This window comes from Barbus barbus (assembly GCF_936440315.1).
Source record: "Barbus barbus genome assembly, chromosome: 13".
In the NCBI taxonomy this organism is placed as follows: domain Eukaryota; kingdom Metazoa; phylum Chordata; class Actinopteri; order Cypriniformes; family Cyprinidae; genus Barbus; species Barbus barbus.
The window spans coordinates 11,157,984-11,174,232 of record NC_136741.1 but is presented as its reverse complement, the minus strand read 5'-3'; the positions used below and the strand labels follow the sequence as shown (position 1 = coordinate 11,174,232).

Genomic DNA, 16,249 nt, shown 5'->3' with positions numbered 1-16,249 from the left:
ACCCTACCATGTGACGGTACATGTTAGAAATGTGGGCTAACTACCACAGCCCTGAGAGAAGGTGACCCAACAACATTCCACACCATCTTACATTCACAGATTCTACACATTTAACAAGTCTTAAATAGTACAGTGACCTGGAAATAATTCATATGGTTATCCTGAACTACTGTTAATAAAAATAATTATTCAACAGTGCAACATGTCTAACAAAACTGGGTCAATTTTAATAAACTAAATACTAAATCACTTTAATTCAGATAAGATTAGAGTGATTTACTAGTCACAATCTAATTTTGGGCTTATTGTTAATGTAGTGACTTACATTTCTTCCTTTTGCTATAGGCTAACATTTAATTACTATCAACTGGGCTAGAAGAAAAAAAACGAATGATAGAGATGTGTGTAAATGTGTATGTACTATAGACCATGACACACATAGATCGATTACAAAACTATACTGGTATTCAAGGGCAGGCTTTATGATGGTTTAGATCCTACCTGCCCGATCGCTACCACTTTGTTCATTTAAATGGGGAGTCATCGCAATTATCACCAGTAATGTATGGAGTACCACAAGGATCTGTCCTAGGTCCTCTGCTATTTTCAATATACATGTTGCCCCTTGGTAATATTATTAGAAAATATGGGATTAGTTTTCATTGTTATGCTGATGATACTCAACTATATATCTCAACAAGACCAGATGAAACTTCTCAACTAAGATAATAGATTGTGTAAAAAATGTAAAAGATTGGATGACCAATAATTTCCTCCTATTAAATTCAGATAAGACAGAGATATTACTTATTGGACCAAAAAAAACAGTACACAGAATCTCTTGGATTACAATTTGCATCTAGACGGATGCACAGTTATGTCCTCTAAAGTCAAAAATCTGGGTGTTATATTAGACAACAACTTTTGAAAATCATATTTCCCATGTTACAAAAATAGCATTCTTCCATCTTAGAAACATTGCCAAGCTTCGAAACATGCTACCTGTTTCTGATGCAGAAAAGCTAGTTCATGCATTCATGACCTCTAGACTGGACTATTGTAATGCACTGCTAGGTGGTTGTCCTGCATCTTCAATAAACAAGCTACAGATAGTCCAAAATGCAGCGGCTAGAGTCCTTACCAGGTCAAGAAAATATGATCATATTACCCCAATTTTACAGTCTCTGCACTGGCTTCCGTAACATTTACAAAATATTATTACTTGCCTATAAGGCCCTAAATGGTTTAGCTCCTGCGTACCGAACTTGTCTTCTACCACATTACAATCCAACCCGCTCCCTAAGGTCACAAACTCTGGACTTTTGGTAGTACCTAGGATAGCAAAGTCCACTAAAGGAGGTAGAGCTTTTTCACATTTGGCTCCCAAACTCTGGAATAGCCTTCCTGATAACGTTCGGGGTTCAGACACACTCTCTGTTTAAATCTAGATTAAAGACACATCTCTTTAGACAAGCATTCACATAATGCATCTTATAATCTTGCACTGCAGTTATATCTGATCAAATGTACATTATTATTATTCTTTAGCTTGGGTTGAACAAATCATTTTTGCTTCGATGGAACAGCAGCTACTCTAATTATGTCTCTATTTGTTTCTCTGTTTCTGCCACGGGGTTAACATCCTGTGCTAACTAGGAATTACAGAAGCTTCAGTCTGGATCCAACCCTTAAATGATCTGAGATGACTGAACACCTGAGAAAAGATAATGCCAACACCTCAGAGGATGCCAATGCTCAGACAACATACAGAATTACCGAATTTTGCCAGAAGTTAAATATATTAAGGTTCTGCAATATAGAAATATATTGTGGAAACTTAATTTCCTGTAGAGCTGCTTTGCAACGATTTGTATCGTAAAAAGCGCTATACAGATAAACTTAACTTGAACATGTGTAGGTGAAAAAATGGGAAGGTGAAACTGGTCTGCCCGGTCCTGCAAAAGGAGGTGGTTTGGGTGTCACCCAACACCTGTTACTCAGGGCGGAGTGGAGACAGAAGAGCAGCTTTACTTCACCACTGTATGACAGTTCTAGAGAGACAGAAAGTGTGTACAGAGAAGTTTGTGGAGGTAAAGGATTAACAAGTGAGACAGATTCACAACTCGCACACCCGCAGCTGAGAAGGTGAATCTCACTTCACTACAACTTTTAGGATGTTCGGGAAGAAAGAAAACACAGTGAAAGATGATTCCAAGATAAGCAAGTGAGTTCTGTTGGTTATTTTATCTTCTAGGCTGTTTTGGTTCTGTTATGTTGGCAGGCAGGTCTGAGATCAGTTTTAGACAGACTCGGGTAACCAGAGCCCGTGAAGGTGCAAAGATGGTTAACTCTATATCTTCCTGGTAACATTAGATCTGAAATCTGTAATGGTTAACCCTTTACAATCAAGAAATTATCTGTAATGTGTTATATTCTGGAGCCTACAACAACCAATTTATAAATATAATTGGTTTCTTGGTCAGTGATATTTATCTTGGTCAGTGAGTTTATTAGCCAAAGTAATAGACGGAAATGGAAACATTCAAGAAAGGATATCTAGTTCCGTGGGCCCTCATGCTGGTTGTTTTGGTTATAATATAAACTCTGCTTTCTAAACACAAGTTAGAATTATTATGTTACAGTTTGTTACAATTACATTACAGTGGATAAAAATCTTAGAATTTTTTAGGGGTGATGAGACATTTGGGTTAGTGCAGTACTGTATCAGCTGGACTGGGATCAGGTCAGGAGCTTAATTTGTAACAAAGCAAGCCAGACAAACTGACTTTTGATTATCTGCAAGCATGTTCTTAGAAATCAGAGCTGTTGTATAGAAATCAGATCTCCCATCTGAACACATCACCAATCAGATCTGATTAATGCATGTGTAATGTAGATACAATTGAACAGCTAAATAAAGGTGATAAAGTGTAAATATTCAGTAGTCAGGGTCTCCTAATAAAAGCAGATGAAAAAAAAAAAAGAAATTGATGGAAAGGAAAGGAAAGGAAAGGAAAGGAAAGGAAAGGAAAGGAAAGGAGTGTCCTACCTGCCTAAACTCAGTTCCTGAAAGGGCTGACGTTCTTGTTCCTCCACTAGGCTGCTGGGTGTTGGTCCATTGTTTCGACACTAATGCATACGTGACATTTCAAAGACAAACACAATATAGTTCTAGTAAAATGTTACAGAAGGCAGAAAGTAACAAATATTTTATAAGTTCTATATTAGAACACAAAAAATTAGACATTAGAACAATTCAGAAAAAACGATTACTTTTTAGTAATTGTATGTGCTATGTATTATGTAATTCAGTGTTTGCATACACAGAAGTCCTGAAAGCACCCCAGCAGTAGACATTTTGGATGTTTCCTTTCTCTGGCCCTTCTCTGACCCATTATGAAATTAGGTGTGAGCTGAAATGGAACAAAATAATGTATGAATTCTTCAGAACTCTTCTAAGAGCATCCAACAATGTCAGCTGTGATCTTCTTATGCTGCTATGTAGACAGGTTAATTTCATTAACAAAACCAATGTTTAGATGACATCTGATTTTATACTTTCATAACTGACTTACATTTTTATTAAATTAAGATTTGCTGCAAAAACAGTTGATGCTGTTTAAATACATGGAAATTTTGAAGTTAATCAGTCACAAATAGATTTCTCTTGATCAGATGTTGTCAGTACAGCAAGTTCTGCTCTGCACACTTTCACAAGCCTTCAGGGGCATGGTCTCTGTGTTAGAAGCTTGTCCAAACAAAATTGATTGTATGGGCGGGTGAAGAGATATTGAGAGAATGTGAGTGGAGGGTGGTGTGGCATTGTTTGCATTCTTGGATAGAAACAATGATGAAACTCCCTGCGCTAGCATGGTATGATGGGAACATTTTTACGATTTTATCTGACAGCGTCAAGATAGTTTTCATTCAAATGAATGTCACACAAAATTTGGTTTCACTAATCTGAGAAATCTGAGTACATCTGTTTTCTCTCATGATGTAACAAAGCAGCTGGATACAATATTTACCAACTAGCTAATAAATCAGGGGTGGTAATTAAATAAACTGGGATGATGACTAATGAGTAATTCCACTGGAATCCCAATGAGGTCCAACAGGAAGTAATATGTTTTTAAAATATGTTTTACTCTGTGAGCTCTCATATGCATTGTTTTTATTTTTTCAGGGAGAAATATATTCACAATATAAAAAGCTGCAATTCATTAATAATTAACATTCATTATGAACATTTACATCAGAGGTAACCTACTCAACAGGCGGCCCGCGGGCCACATCCGGCCCGTCTGCATTCATTTTGTGGCCCGCGTCATGCTGAAGATTAATGTATTTTTATTACAGTTTGCACTCAAAAAAATTGGGCAGTTTGATTTTTTTATTTTATTTTATTAAATGTAGCCTGTACGATAGCAGTAGTAAAAGCTGCTCAATCTCTGCAAGCGCTGTAACTAACCACGCTCGGCACTCCCCAAACAACTTAAAAGAGAAGTGTTGTCCAACAAAAGAGGACGACATGATTTTACTCCACATCATCAGTCGAGTGTTTGAAATAACTTAATTTTGTGAGCTGATGTGCGGTTTTTGTCACAGAACGAGACAGATAATATATTCTATACAGTAAAAGCAATGTCGATTATCATTTGATTATACTTTATTATTATGAAAATATCAGAGGCTTGAAGAACACAGTTAAACAGTTGTCGCGCCGTTTGTTTATTATTGTATACTGTTGGATATTTAAATAAATAGCCAGATTGCGAACAGATTAAATCACCCACGCAATCTTGTTCATAAATGACAGGATTCATGTGTCTATTAAAGCCTTAAATCACAATGTAACGTTCAAATCTGCGCTCGCGCTGCCGCTGATCCAGAGAGAGCAGTTTACTTAAGTCTTTTGTATCGCTATTTCTGTTACAAACATTCAAATAATCACAGAAGTACTGGAATAAAAGTTTATAGTTCTGATATAAACACTGCTGTCTACAGAAGCGATCAAAATAGAATAAATCACCTTTTTGAAAGTGACGATGCTTCAAATAAAGATTGTATCAATTACAATGTAATGCCAGCAGGCGGAGACAAGTGACTTAAAATGAGATTCATTCAAAAACATTAATTAATTCAAGAATGAAACAAGTTAAGTCTTTATGAGCAAGTCATGAAGTTATGAGTTATGAATCATTTGCTTAACTCTTTCATCAATTCGTTGAATATTGTATTCTAAAATAGACAGCAGTTTTTTTTTTTTCTAGAAACTCTAGCATTTTGAATTTGTTAAATATAGCAAATATAGCAAAACAAACTTTTAATCCAATTTTTTGTTCCAGATTTTTACTCTTAAAAAAAAGTCTTATTTTAAATAGGACAAGGACAAGTAAGACTTAGATAAGTAATAAACTGTATTTCTAAATCAGTATATTATCTTAAATAAAGTCTGATGAGGCAAATTGTAATTTGTGACCCTTTGCATCATATTTAGTTTAAATGCGGCCCGCTTGGCCTCTGAGCTTGAGTACTCCTGATTTACATTCTTACATGATATACCGCTTTAACATGTATTCTGTAATTTCTCTATGGGCCCCCCCAACCCCTTCCCACCCCATGTATGTTTGGAACTCTTGAAGGTACATGAATCCTTGGTTGAAAATCCTGGTTCTAATCCTTATCAAGTAAAGTTTCTTAGACCTCACTGAAACAATGCCACATGCATTCATGTTTTATGTCTGAAAAAGTTTTGCAGACCATACTCTTTTGATATTGTGAGCCACAGAAAAAAAGTTCTCTGTCATTCTCACTGTTACAATGTCTCTAATCATAATCGTACAACTCTTCAAAACTAACATCCTTCATTTACAGTAAATCCTACTGATGTGTGTGATCATCCTGAGTGATTTGATGCTCTACACATATTTATTTCCTAAAGTCTAATAATGCAACATTTTTTTCTTTATTTTGCATTTGAGTAACTTTTACACATTGCCATACTAACTCTTTTAATTTTGAACTGACAGGTCACAGGTGAGTAACCTGGCCTTGCTGATTGCACGTATGCAGAAGAATGCAGACACTGTTGAGAAAGATGTACTGCGAGCAGAAGAGCTGCTATTCATAGTAAGATAACACATTCTACTAAATTTATATACATGTGTGTGTATATATACTGTATATCTAATATATATATATATATATATATATATATATATATATATATAACATATAAATACCCCTGCCCCCTTTGCTCAGGATGCTGACAATGAGAAAACTAATAGGAAATTAGAACATCAGAAGGAAACAGCAGACCTCTTAGGTCGGGCAGAGGGGCTTCTAAAAGATCTGTTCCTGGATATGGACAAAGCCAAGAAATTGAAACACCCTCAGGCTGGAGAAATAGAGAATGAGTGAGTGACACAAAAGGCATCCTTCACACTCTGATATTTAAGTCTGTTGCTCTGTCACATCTAAACTGAGCTAGCAGGGTTGCATCATGTATTTTCTGTCTCATCTATATGATTATATTGAAAACTAATAGTAATTGGGATAATTTTCACAAGCTCCATGAATGATTTATTTTATTTTTTCTCCACTAATTAGTGTTAGTCGTCTTCATGAGCGTTGGCTGAAAGACTGTTCCCTTTACCGAGAGCTGTATGAGCCACTGAATGAGGTGGAACTACAGCCAAGAATTAACTGGGCTCTGGTGCTGAACCAAAAACAGGTCAGAAAACACATTAATATGCACACAAAGAAAAATAGAGAGGGACTAATCATTTACTTTTGTATTAATAATTAAAAGTAATTGTCACACAATAATAATAACAAAATAACCCACACAATAATAACTCTAACCCTTAAATTAATGAAATCAAGATGAAATCAAAATTTCATCTCTGGGTGGTAATTTGATTTGACCCCAAAAGATTGTGAGAAACAAAGACAGTCTGGTATCCTAGGGGAAAAGAAAAAAGGAAAGGGAAAAAAGTAAAATGTTGCAACTTGCAACACTCACTGGTCTCCCATATACACTATTTAATTCTTTACTGCAATATGTGTGTGTGCGTGTATGTGTGTGTTGATTAATTAGTATTTTGGAATATTACAGAAAGAGGCAAGCAAAGAAGAGTATGGCCCCACTCTGGCTGACCTGAAGAAGCAGATTGCAGCTCATAACATCCTTCATAAGGAGATTGAATCTTACAACAACCAGTTATGCCCTGGATCAACCAGCTCCCAGGTGAGCTTAAATACCAAATAGGCATATATATTTTTTTGTGTTACCAAAACTTGCATTTCTCATGATCAGCTTTTGCTGTCATCAATTACTCACTCATGTCATTCTAATGCTTCGATTCTGAATCTTCAAAACACAAATGAAGATATTTGTAATGAAACCTGAGACATTTCTGTCATTTCTCAAAACCAAATTTCAATGCTTCAAAAAGTTCAGGAAGACATTGTAAAAGTAATACATATGAACCGAATGGTTACATCCAAACCCTCTGGAGAAACATGCTTTATATGATTTATAAAATTGAGTTGTATGATGAACAGATTTATTTTAGGCATTTTTTGACATTGACCTTGATGAACGCACATTTCGAAGTATCAAAATTGGTTGTGTTAATGTACAATGGAAGGACACTTATTTTTATAAAAAATCTCTTATATTTCATTAAAATATTCTTAATTTGTGTTTGGAAGATGAACATGTCTTGGGGGAGTTTAAGTATTAGATTAGTTAACCTAAAAATTAAAATTCTCTCAGCAATTACTAACCCTCATGGTTTTCCCCTATGTCATTCCAGGAGGAATATGCTGCCATTAAGAAGCAATATGCTAACCTACTGGTAAGAATTCATTCCCATCACTGATACATGGATGATTTTTGAAGTCGACTTCTCATGCCTCTTTAAATTGTAAGAGATACCATTGATGCCAGGATTGTCCGGTCATTTTTAATAAGAACAAGGAGAGAACAGAAAAAAATATATATATCATTTTGGATTTTCATTGTTTTACAGGATAACTCAAAATGGAGACATCACTATCTCAACAGCCTGTATGACTACATGCAAGACTGTGAGAAGGAGGTGGCATACATGAGAGAGGAGCAGAACAAGATCCTTAAACAGGACTGGAGTGATCAGATGGTTGACCATGCTGATATCCGCAGACAGTATGAGGTGAGCTGATCACATGACCTGTACAATGGAGTGGACTGAGGGACAGATATTTCTATAGAACAACGTTTCTCAAACTGTGGTACTTGGGGTCCATCAGACAGTGATGAGTAGTCTTGTTTTTGTGCCAAAAACACTTTTTATAGCCCAAAAGTTTCAGTTCAGGTTTCATCAGACCATAAGACATTTTGCTACATTGTTTTGGCAAAATTTAGGCAGATTTAGACATTTTTTTTAATGCCTTCCATCTGGCCACCCTCCATAGATCAGACATATTAAGAATAATGGATATACTGGACATGTTGTCACAAGCAGCAAGTTAGCAGTACTCGTCAGACATTCCTTCAGCATTTTTACTATAAAGCCTGTTATATACCTGCTGTCCGCAAGCTTATTGCTTTGTTGCACTCAACAAAAAAGACATCATTACAGCACATCATATGCAAATATATTTATACATGACTAAAATAGTATACATAGAAGAAATTAAAAAAAAAATATATATATATATATTTTTGCAAAGGTCCATTTTGCATTCACCAGTTTTTGCTGTTCTTATGGGACTGAATAATAATAATAATAATGGTTTTGTTTCATTCATCATCCAATAAAAGGCAAAAACTTTATTTATTAAAAGAGTTCTTTTTCTCATGAGCACATGAGAAAAAGTTTGATTAAAGATGAAAGTCTCGTGAGCATGCAATAGTTTACCAAAAATACCTGGATTTTCTTTTCCAGCAGGACTTTAGCACCTGCCCACAGTGCCAAAACCACTTCCAAGTGCTTTGCTGACCATGATATTACTGTGCTTGATTGGTCAGCCAACATGCCTGACTTGAACCCCATATGGAATCTATGGGATATTTTCAAGAGAAAGATGAGAAAAAGTCAATCCAACAATACAGACGAACTGAAGGCTCAATAGTGTCTTAGCAGTGCCACAGGCTGATCGCTTCCATGCCACACCTCACTGATGCTGGAGTTTGTTCTAAAGGAGCCCTGACCAAGTATTGAGTGCATAAATGAACATACTTTAAAGAACTTGAACTTTTCTGTTTTGCAAATCCTTTTTTTGATTGATTTTAGGAAATATTCTAATATTTTGAGATACTGATTTTTGGCTTTCATGAGCTGTAAGCTCTAATCATCAAAATTAAAACTCTTTCCATGTAATGAATCTAAAATAAATGAAAGCTTCACTTTTTGAAATAAGTTACAAGAAAAAATGAACTTTTTCACCATATTCTAATTTTCTGAGATGCACCTGTATAGACCAAAATAACAAGTGTCCAAAATAAGAGTTTTTAAAGTGCAGAATGGCATTCACATAAAGAAAATGACACGTATACAACATATTTACTTATGCACTTTACATTAATTTCGCTGTACAATGTCAAGTCGGCACTTACAACCTCTCAGATCTGGCAGTACAAGTTCAAATCCTTGTGCTTTGAATTTTGCTAGTCCTTTTGCAGTATTCCTGATGCAAAACTCACTTGTGCACTTGTACTTGTAATGCAGATGTGAGAGAGCAGAAAAGGGGGTGTGGCTAGGGTGCGAATGAAGCGATCTTATTGGTTGATGCCTGACCAATGAACTACGCCAACCATCGCGATTTGCCGTGTGGAAAGCAACATTTTTATGCATATGTATCAGTTATTTGCAAAACGCTGGAAACTATTTTCATTGAATAAAATCCTTACCTTTTACAGGATTTTGAGACACTGCATTCATCTTGTTATTCAAGTTTTATCTGGTAGACAAATAATGCAACATCTTTGATATGTATATCCTTTTGATCATTGTTTGTGCAAATCGAAAGATTTAGCTTTTCACATCAGAGCTGTGAGTGTAAATTTCAACTTACAAATACAAATATTAATATGACAAGTTCTCACATTCAGATCAACAAGCTCTCGAGTTTTGCTACAGTTTTACCTTCATATCAACCTTTCCAGAGGATGGTACTCCCCTAGTAATGCTTAGAGACTTACAGCGTCCACCTAGATAAACCTCAGGCTGGAGACTTCCGCACTCTGCTTGCCTTTTTTGTTCTCAAGTGAGTATTAACTACGGTTACTCACAAATCAGGCAACCAACTGGACCTTATTTACACAAGACACTGCTCCACTGATCATGTGCTGGTTACTCCACTGCACACCTCGGATCACTTCATCCTCAATCATAACCTCAACATGATTCCTGTCACAACACATACCCCTCCACATGTCATCTTTCAACATAAGCTGTCTGCTATGGTTTCATCTTTGCTTCCTCCCCCTAAACAGTTATCATGTCTTGATGCTAACAGTGCTACTGATACTTTCTACTCTACTCTTATGTCTTGTTTAGACACTGTCTGCCCCCTGTCTTCCAGGCCAACCCGTACCACCCATTCTGCCCCTTGGCTAGCTGATGATTTCTGCGAGCATCGTTCGAAGCTCAGGACTGCAGAAAGAGTATGGCGCAAATCAAAAAATACTGACCTTAATGTGCATCGATCACTCCTCTCTTCCTTCTCTGATAATGTCTCCACTGCTAAAAGGACATATCATTACAAAAAAAATAACAATTTGTCTTACTCTCGCATACTCTTAAAACATTTTATTCCCTGCTTTTTTCTCCTCCTCCCCCTCCTTCATCAACTCTAACAGCTGATGACTTTGCCACATTCTCTATTAATAAAATTACAACCATCAGTGCACAGTTCTCCACAACACAAACTGTCAAACATATCTTAACAACATACAGTCGTGGTCAGAATTATTGGCACCCTTGGTAAATATGATCAAAGAAGGCTCTGAAAATAAACCTGCAGTATTAATCCTTTTAATCTTTTATTTAAAAAAAAAGCACAACAATCTAACCTTTCATTGAACTAAAACAATTGAAAATGGGGGAAAATCTCATTATGAAATAAATGTTTTTCTCAAATACACGTTGGACACAATTATTGGTATTATTGGTACTCCTAGAAATTCTTATGAGTAAAATATCTCTGAAGTAGATTCCCATTCATATTTACAATTTTGAGCACTCCATTATGAACATGAAATTATCCAGCTATGGCTTCCTGTTTCACAGAAATATAAATAGGAGGGAAAACAAAGTCCAAATTCCCTTAATCATCCATCACAATGAGAAAAACCAAAGAATATATTTCTGATATGCGGCAAAAGATAATTGAGCTTCACAAATTAGTGAAGTGGCTTTAAGAAAAGTGCTAGAGCAGTGAAAATTCCCATTTCCATCATCAGGGCAATAATTAAGAATTTCCAATCAACAGAAAATGTTATGACTCTGCCTGGAAAAGGACATGTATCTATATTGTCCTAATGCACGGTGAGGAGGAGAATTTGAGTGGCCAAAGACTCTTCAAGGACCACAGATGGAGAATTGTAGAGAAAGGTTGAGTTTCGTGGTCAGAAATCCTTAAAAAAATTATTGTCAAACAGCCTCTACATCACCACATGTTGTTTGGGATGGTTTCAATAAAAATTATCCTCACTCATCCAAAAAAAATCTCCAGCATATTCAGTTGTCAGACATGATTGGAACTTCAAATGGGACTGGCTTCTATGGTCAAATGAAACTAAAAAATTTGCTTTTTAGCAGCAAACACTCAAGATGGGTTTGGTGCACACAGGGATAAAAAAGTACCCCGTGTGTACAATGAAATATACTGCTGTATTTTTAATGTTGTGGGCCTATATTTCTGCTGGAGGTCCTGGACATCCTGTTTAGATACATGGAATCATGGATTCTACAAGTGACTGACTCTGTTAGAAATCTTATAATGGGTCATGTTTGGATCCTCCAACCGGACAATAATCCAAACATAAACCTCAAAAACAACACAAAAATGGGTCACTGGGCACAAAACCAAACTTGTGCTATGGCCATTCATCTCATCTCCCTCAAGCCATTTCTCCTGCAGTTGTACCTGCACTTACTCACATCAACACATCCCTTCACACTGGTGTTTTTCCCTCAGCATTTAAACAGTATCATATAACGCCACTACTTAAGAAACCCACTCTTAACCCAAATCTTTTAGAGAACTACAGACTGGTTTCCCTTCTTCCTTTCATAGCAAAAACACTTGAACGAATTGTGTTTAAACCAAGTCTCTGCCTTTCTCACACACAAAAAAAAACCTGGACAGCAACCAGTCTGTCTTCAGAAGTGGATATTCAACCGAGACTGCCTTGCTCTCAGTTGTTGAAACCCTAAGACTGGCAAGAGTGGCTTCCAAACCTTCATTAATTATCTTGCTGTATTTGTCCGCTGCTTTTGATATGGTTAACCACCAGATCCTTCTGTCAACCCTATTGGCAAAGGGCATCTCAGGAACCGCACTCCAGTGTTTCAGTCTTACCTCTTAGACATTTCTTGCTGGATGAAGGATCATCACCTTCAACTCAACCTTTTGTACCCTTATCCTCATTGGTTCCTCTTCACAATGAGATTCCAATACAATCTTTGTGGTCTCTTTGTGGGCCTTGAATTTAGCAGTAAATGCTGCTAAGAAAATCTCACAGAAAAGCTGATTGAAAGTAAAAAGAGGTCTGATCTAATTTTACTTGGAATTTTTTTTTCTACATCTCATAAACTGCTAAATTAATATGGATGTGTAGACTTTTTATAGGCACTGTACAAGAGCTTTTGTTGAGAGTAAGGGATTGCAAAGATGATAGAAAATGTGGCGAAACCAACTTTTATTTGCAATGCTTTGCAATGTGTGGTTCACAAACAATTTGAATGTATGAAAGGGCTTCAAAAAGTTTAAGAAACCTTTGATGACAATGGGGTTACAATTTACCCTTTTTTCTCCAAAACATTTTATTAAACATCTAATATTAGGACAGCAATGAGAATAAACAAGATCATTGAGCATGCAATAATGGGTGGCAATTATTTGCTCATTTTTTGATTAACTGCAGAAGTGGCAACACCACATTTTAAAGAAAACATTATATTAGAGCATTTGTCTCTTGTCTTTTGCAGAACTTCAAGAATAACAGCCTGCTGTCCCACGAAAGTGAGGTCAACAAATTACAGGATGATGGAGACAGACTGATTGAGCTCAAACATCCTGCTGCCAGCACTGTTCAGGTAGCTTTATTATGTAACACTTTGGTCAATGAGTTAACTCCAGCCATATTGTCTATGTGATATTGGATTTGTTGTTTTATGCTGTTGACAAATGCATGGCATTGGAAAATGTGAGTTGACTAATTACAAATAATTAAATGATGTGTTCAATAAATAAATATTGCATTCAGAATGCCACAACATTAACATAATCAAAGATGAGCTCTGATGTGCTATTTGTGTGTCCAGGCCCAGAGAGACACTATGAGGAATGAATGGCAGACGTTTCTGAATCTTTGCATCTGTCAGGAAACACATCTCGACAATGTAGAGGATTACAAAAGGGTAAGTAGGGCAAATGGATAGATACATAATTCTTGTTAAACACATTTAGTTATAAATATTTTGTTAATTTGTAAAGTATAATCAACTTTGCATTCTTCTCAACAGTACCAACTGGATGCAGATACCTTGTCCGAGTCTTTATCTAAGCTTGGTTCCACTGTTGATGCCAAAGCACTCAATGGCAAAACCAGCACTGAAATTCAGATGCAGCTTGAGGTGAAATCACATTTTACTACATACTACTAAATACATTTAAAATATGTAAGGAATAATTGACGACGGGTCGTTGAATTATTAGAAAAAAACGGAGTGGCCGTTACACCTCGGGTGTGCATTATTTTTCTAATAATTCAACGGTCCGGAGTCAATTATTCCGCTTATACTACGGTTGCCACACCTCAAGACATCGATCAGATTATATATTTCAAGGGATTCGTCCGGTTTTTCTACTTAAATCGCTATTGTGAGTAGGATTATTTCTTCCGCATCTCATCCAACGACTCTTTTGCTAGTTCCAAAACGTCATTTTAAAGCTGGCAATGGAGGCTTGAGCCGTTGATAGCAGACTAATGCAGTTAATAATGAAGTTATTAGAAAGAGAGCGAGAGACACAGAGAAAGAGAAACAGAGAGAGAGAGAGAGAGAGAGAGAGAGAGAACTTGTATGAATTAGGCTACCTCTGTGTGTCCCTCAACAGTGTTCTGAAGCACCGTCTCTAAACTGTAAGTCTGCTTTAAGATGCAGCGCTGTTATTACCTCGCTAGTGAGAAATGTCATGTGTAGCCTTTAAGTTGCTACACTAGGCTAACTGATAAAATCGTCAGGGCAGCGCTGACAACGATGCGAAGTGATATGGAACTGTAATGCGGTCAAGAAAGCTGCCTGGAACTACGTTCGCCGTGCGTTTCCCTGAAAATAATTGCACACCTCAGAACGTTCGTCAGCCAATCAGATTCAAGCATTCAACGGCCCCGTAGTATAAATATAAATTATATATATGTGTGTGTGTGTGTGTGTGTGTGTGTGTGTGTATGTATATATATATATATATATATATATATATATATATACACACCGATCAGGCATAACATTATGACCACTGACAAGTGAAGTGAATAACACTGAATATCTCTTCATCATGGCATCTGCTAGTGGTTGGGATATATCAGGCAGCAAGTAAACATTTTGGCCTCAAAGTTGATGTGTTAGAAGCAGGAAAAATGGGCAAGTATAATGATTTGAGCGAGTCTGACAAGGGTCAAATTGTGATGGCTAGACGACTGGGTCAGATCATCTCCAAAACTACAGTTGTTTCCGGTCTGCAGTGGTCAGTTTCTATCAAAAGTGGTCCAAGGAAGAAACAGTGGTGAACCGGCGACATGGTCATGAAGGCTCACTGATGCATGTGGGAGCGAAGGCTGGCCTTTGTGGTCTGATCCAACAGACGAGCTGCTGTAGCTCAAATTGCTCAAGAAGTAAATGCTGTTTCTGATGGAAAGGTGTCAGAAAACAAGAATAGAAAAGGTGCATCGCAGTTTGTTGTGTATGGGGCTGCACACCCTGTCTACTGCCGAAAGCGCCAACAGTGGGCACGTGAGCATCAGAACTGGACCACAGAGCAATGGAAGAAGGTGGCCTGGTCTGATAAATCACATTTTCTTTTAAATCATGTGGATGGCCGGGTGCGTGTGCATCGCTTACCTGGGGAACACATGGCACCAGGAAGCACTATGGGAAGAAGGCAAGCCAGCGGAGGCAGTGTGATGCTTTGGGCAATGTTCTGCTGGGAAACCTTGGGTCCTGCCATCCATGTGGATATTATTTTGACACGTACCACCTACCTAATACAACTCTGTATGTGTCAATATGGTGTATTCTGTGTGTCTACAGGCTGAGGAAAGGCCTCTACAGCGCAACGAGCAGCTGTTGGCTGACCTGAGAAAGCGAAGCACCTCTATCACACCACTAAAGCTTCGTCGCACTCCTCCAAGCAAAACTACCACGGTTGAGTCTCTGTGTGACTGGAAAACTCCCAAGGTTAGAATCTCTAGAACAAAATTGAATGTTAAAGATTTTTTTCTAACATGTAGCATGAAAAATGTTGGTTACTAATTTTATATTCTTCTGTTAATTTTTTAATTAACTGGATTTTTCTCAGGCTTCATTGAACAGAGGAGAGCTGTTTAATCTGAAGTCCAACACAGACAATGACAACTGGGAGGTTCAGTCCAACGATGGAACAATCAAAAAATTTCCTGGAGTTTGCTTTATGATTCCTCCACCTGATCCTGATGCCATCAACAGAGTTGACCTGTAATAAAAAAACTACTTTTCATACTCCGAAAAAGGGCTGGGCAATACATAAAAAATTTGATATCTCAATATTTTTCCAAATGTTCAAATTTCTCAATATTAGTCATTAGTAATTAATAAAAATATTATCAAATAATTCTGCAAGACTTATTTTGAACTTGAAACAGTAGGTCTATTCTGAAGTGAAAATATTGGGAACCCATTAGTAATTAATAAAGAATTATTAGATAATTTGGCAAGAATTACTTAGAACCTGAAACAGTATCCTAAAGTGAAAATATAGTGAACCCTTTAGTAAT

At 36.9% G+C, this 16,249-nt stretch overlaps 1 protein-coding gene across 1 annotated transcript in view; it reads left to right on the top strand.

Moving 5' to 3' along the window:
* The first annotated feature begins 1,995 nt into the window (after positions 1-1,995).
* The window catches only part of LOC306878677 (envoplakin-like), a 32,208-nt gene continuing 17,954 nt past the window's right edge, over positions 1,996-16,249 (top strand). The window contains exons 1-12 of the mRNA XM_079431156.1: positions 1,996-2,224; positions 6,033-6,132; positions 6,265-6,419; positions 6,613-6,736; positions 7,121-7,252; positions 7,824-7,865; positions 8,040-8,201; positions 13,206-13,313; positions 13,542-13,637; positions 13,743-13,853; positions 15,528-15,674; positions 15,796-15,950. Coding sequence (XP_079287282.1) covers positions 2,175-2,224; positions 6,033-6,132; positions 6,265-6,419; positions 6,613-6,736; positions 7,121-7,252; positions 7,824-7,865; positions 8,040-8,201; positions 13,206-13,313; positions 13,542-13,637; positions 13,743-13,853; positions 15,528-15,674; positions 15,796-15,950 — 1,382 coding nt within the window. The 5' untranslated portion in view covers positions 1,996-2,174. The remainder of the gene's footprint in view (positions 2,225-6,032; positions 6,133-6,264; positions 6,420-6,612; positions 6,737-7,120; positions 7,253-7,823; positions 7,866-8,039; positions 8,202-13,205; positions 13,314-13,541; positions 13,638-13,742; positions 13,854-15,527; positions 15,675-15,795; positions 15,951-16,249) is intronic.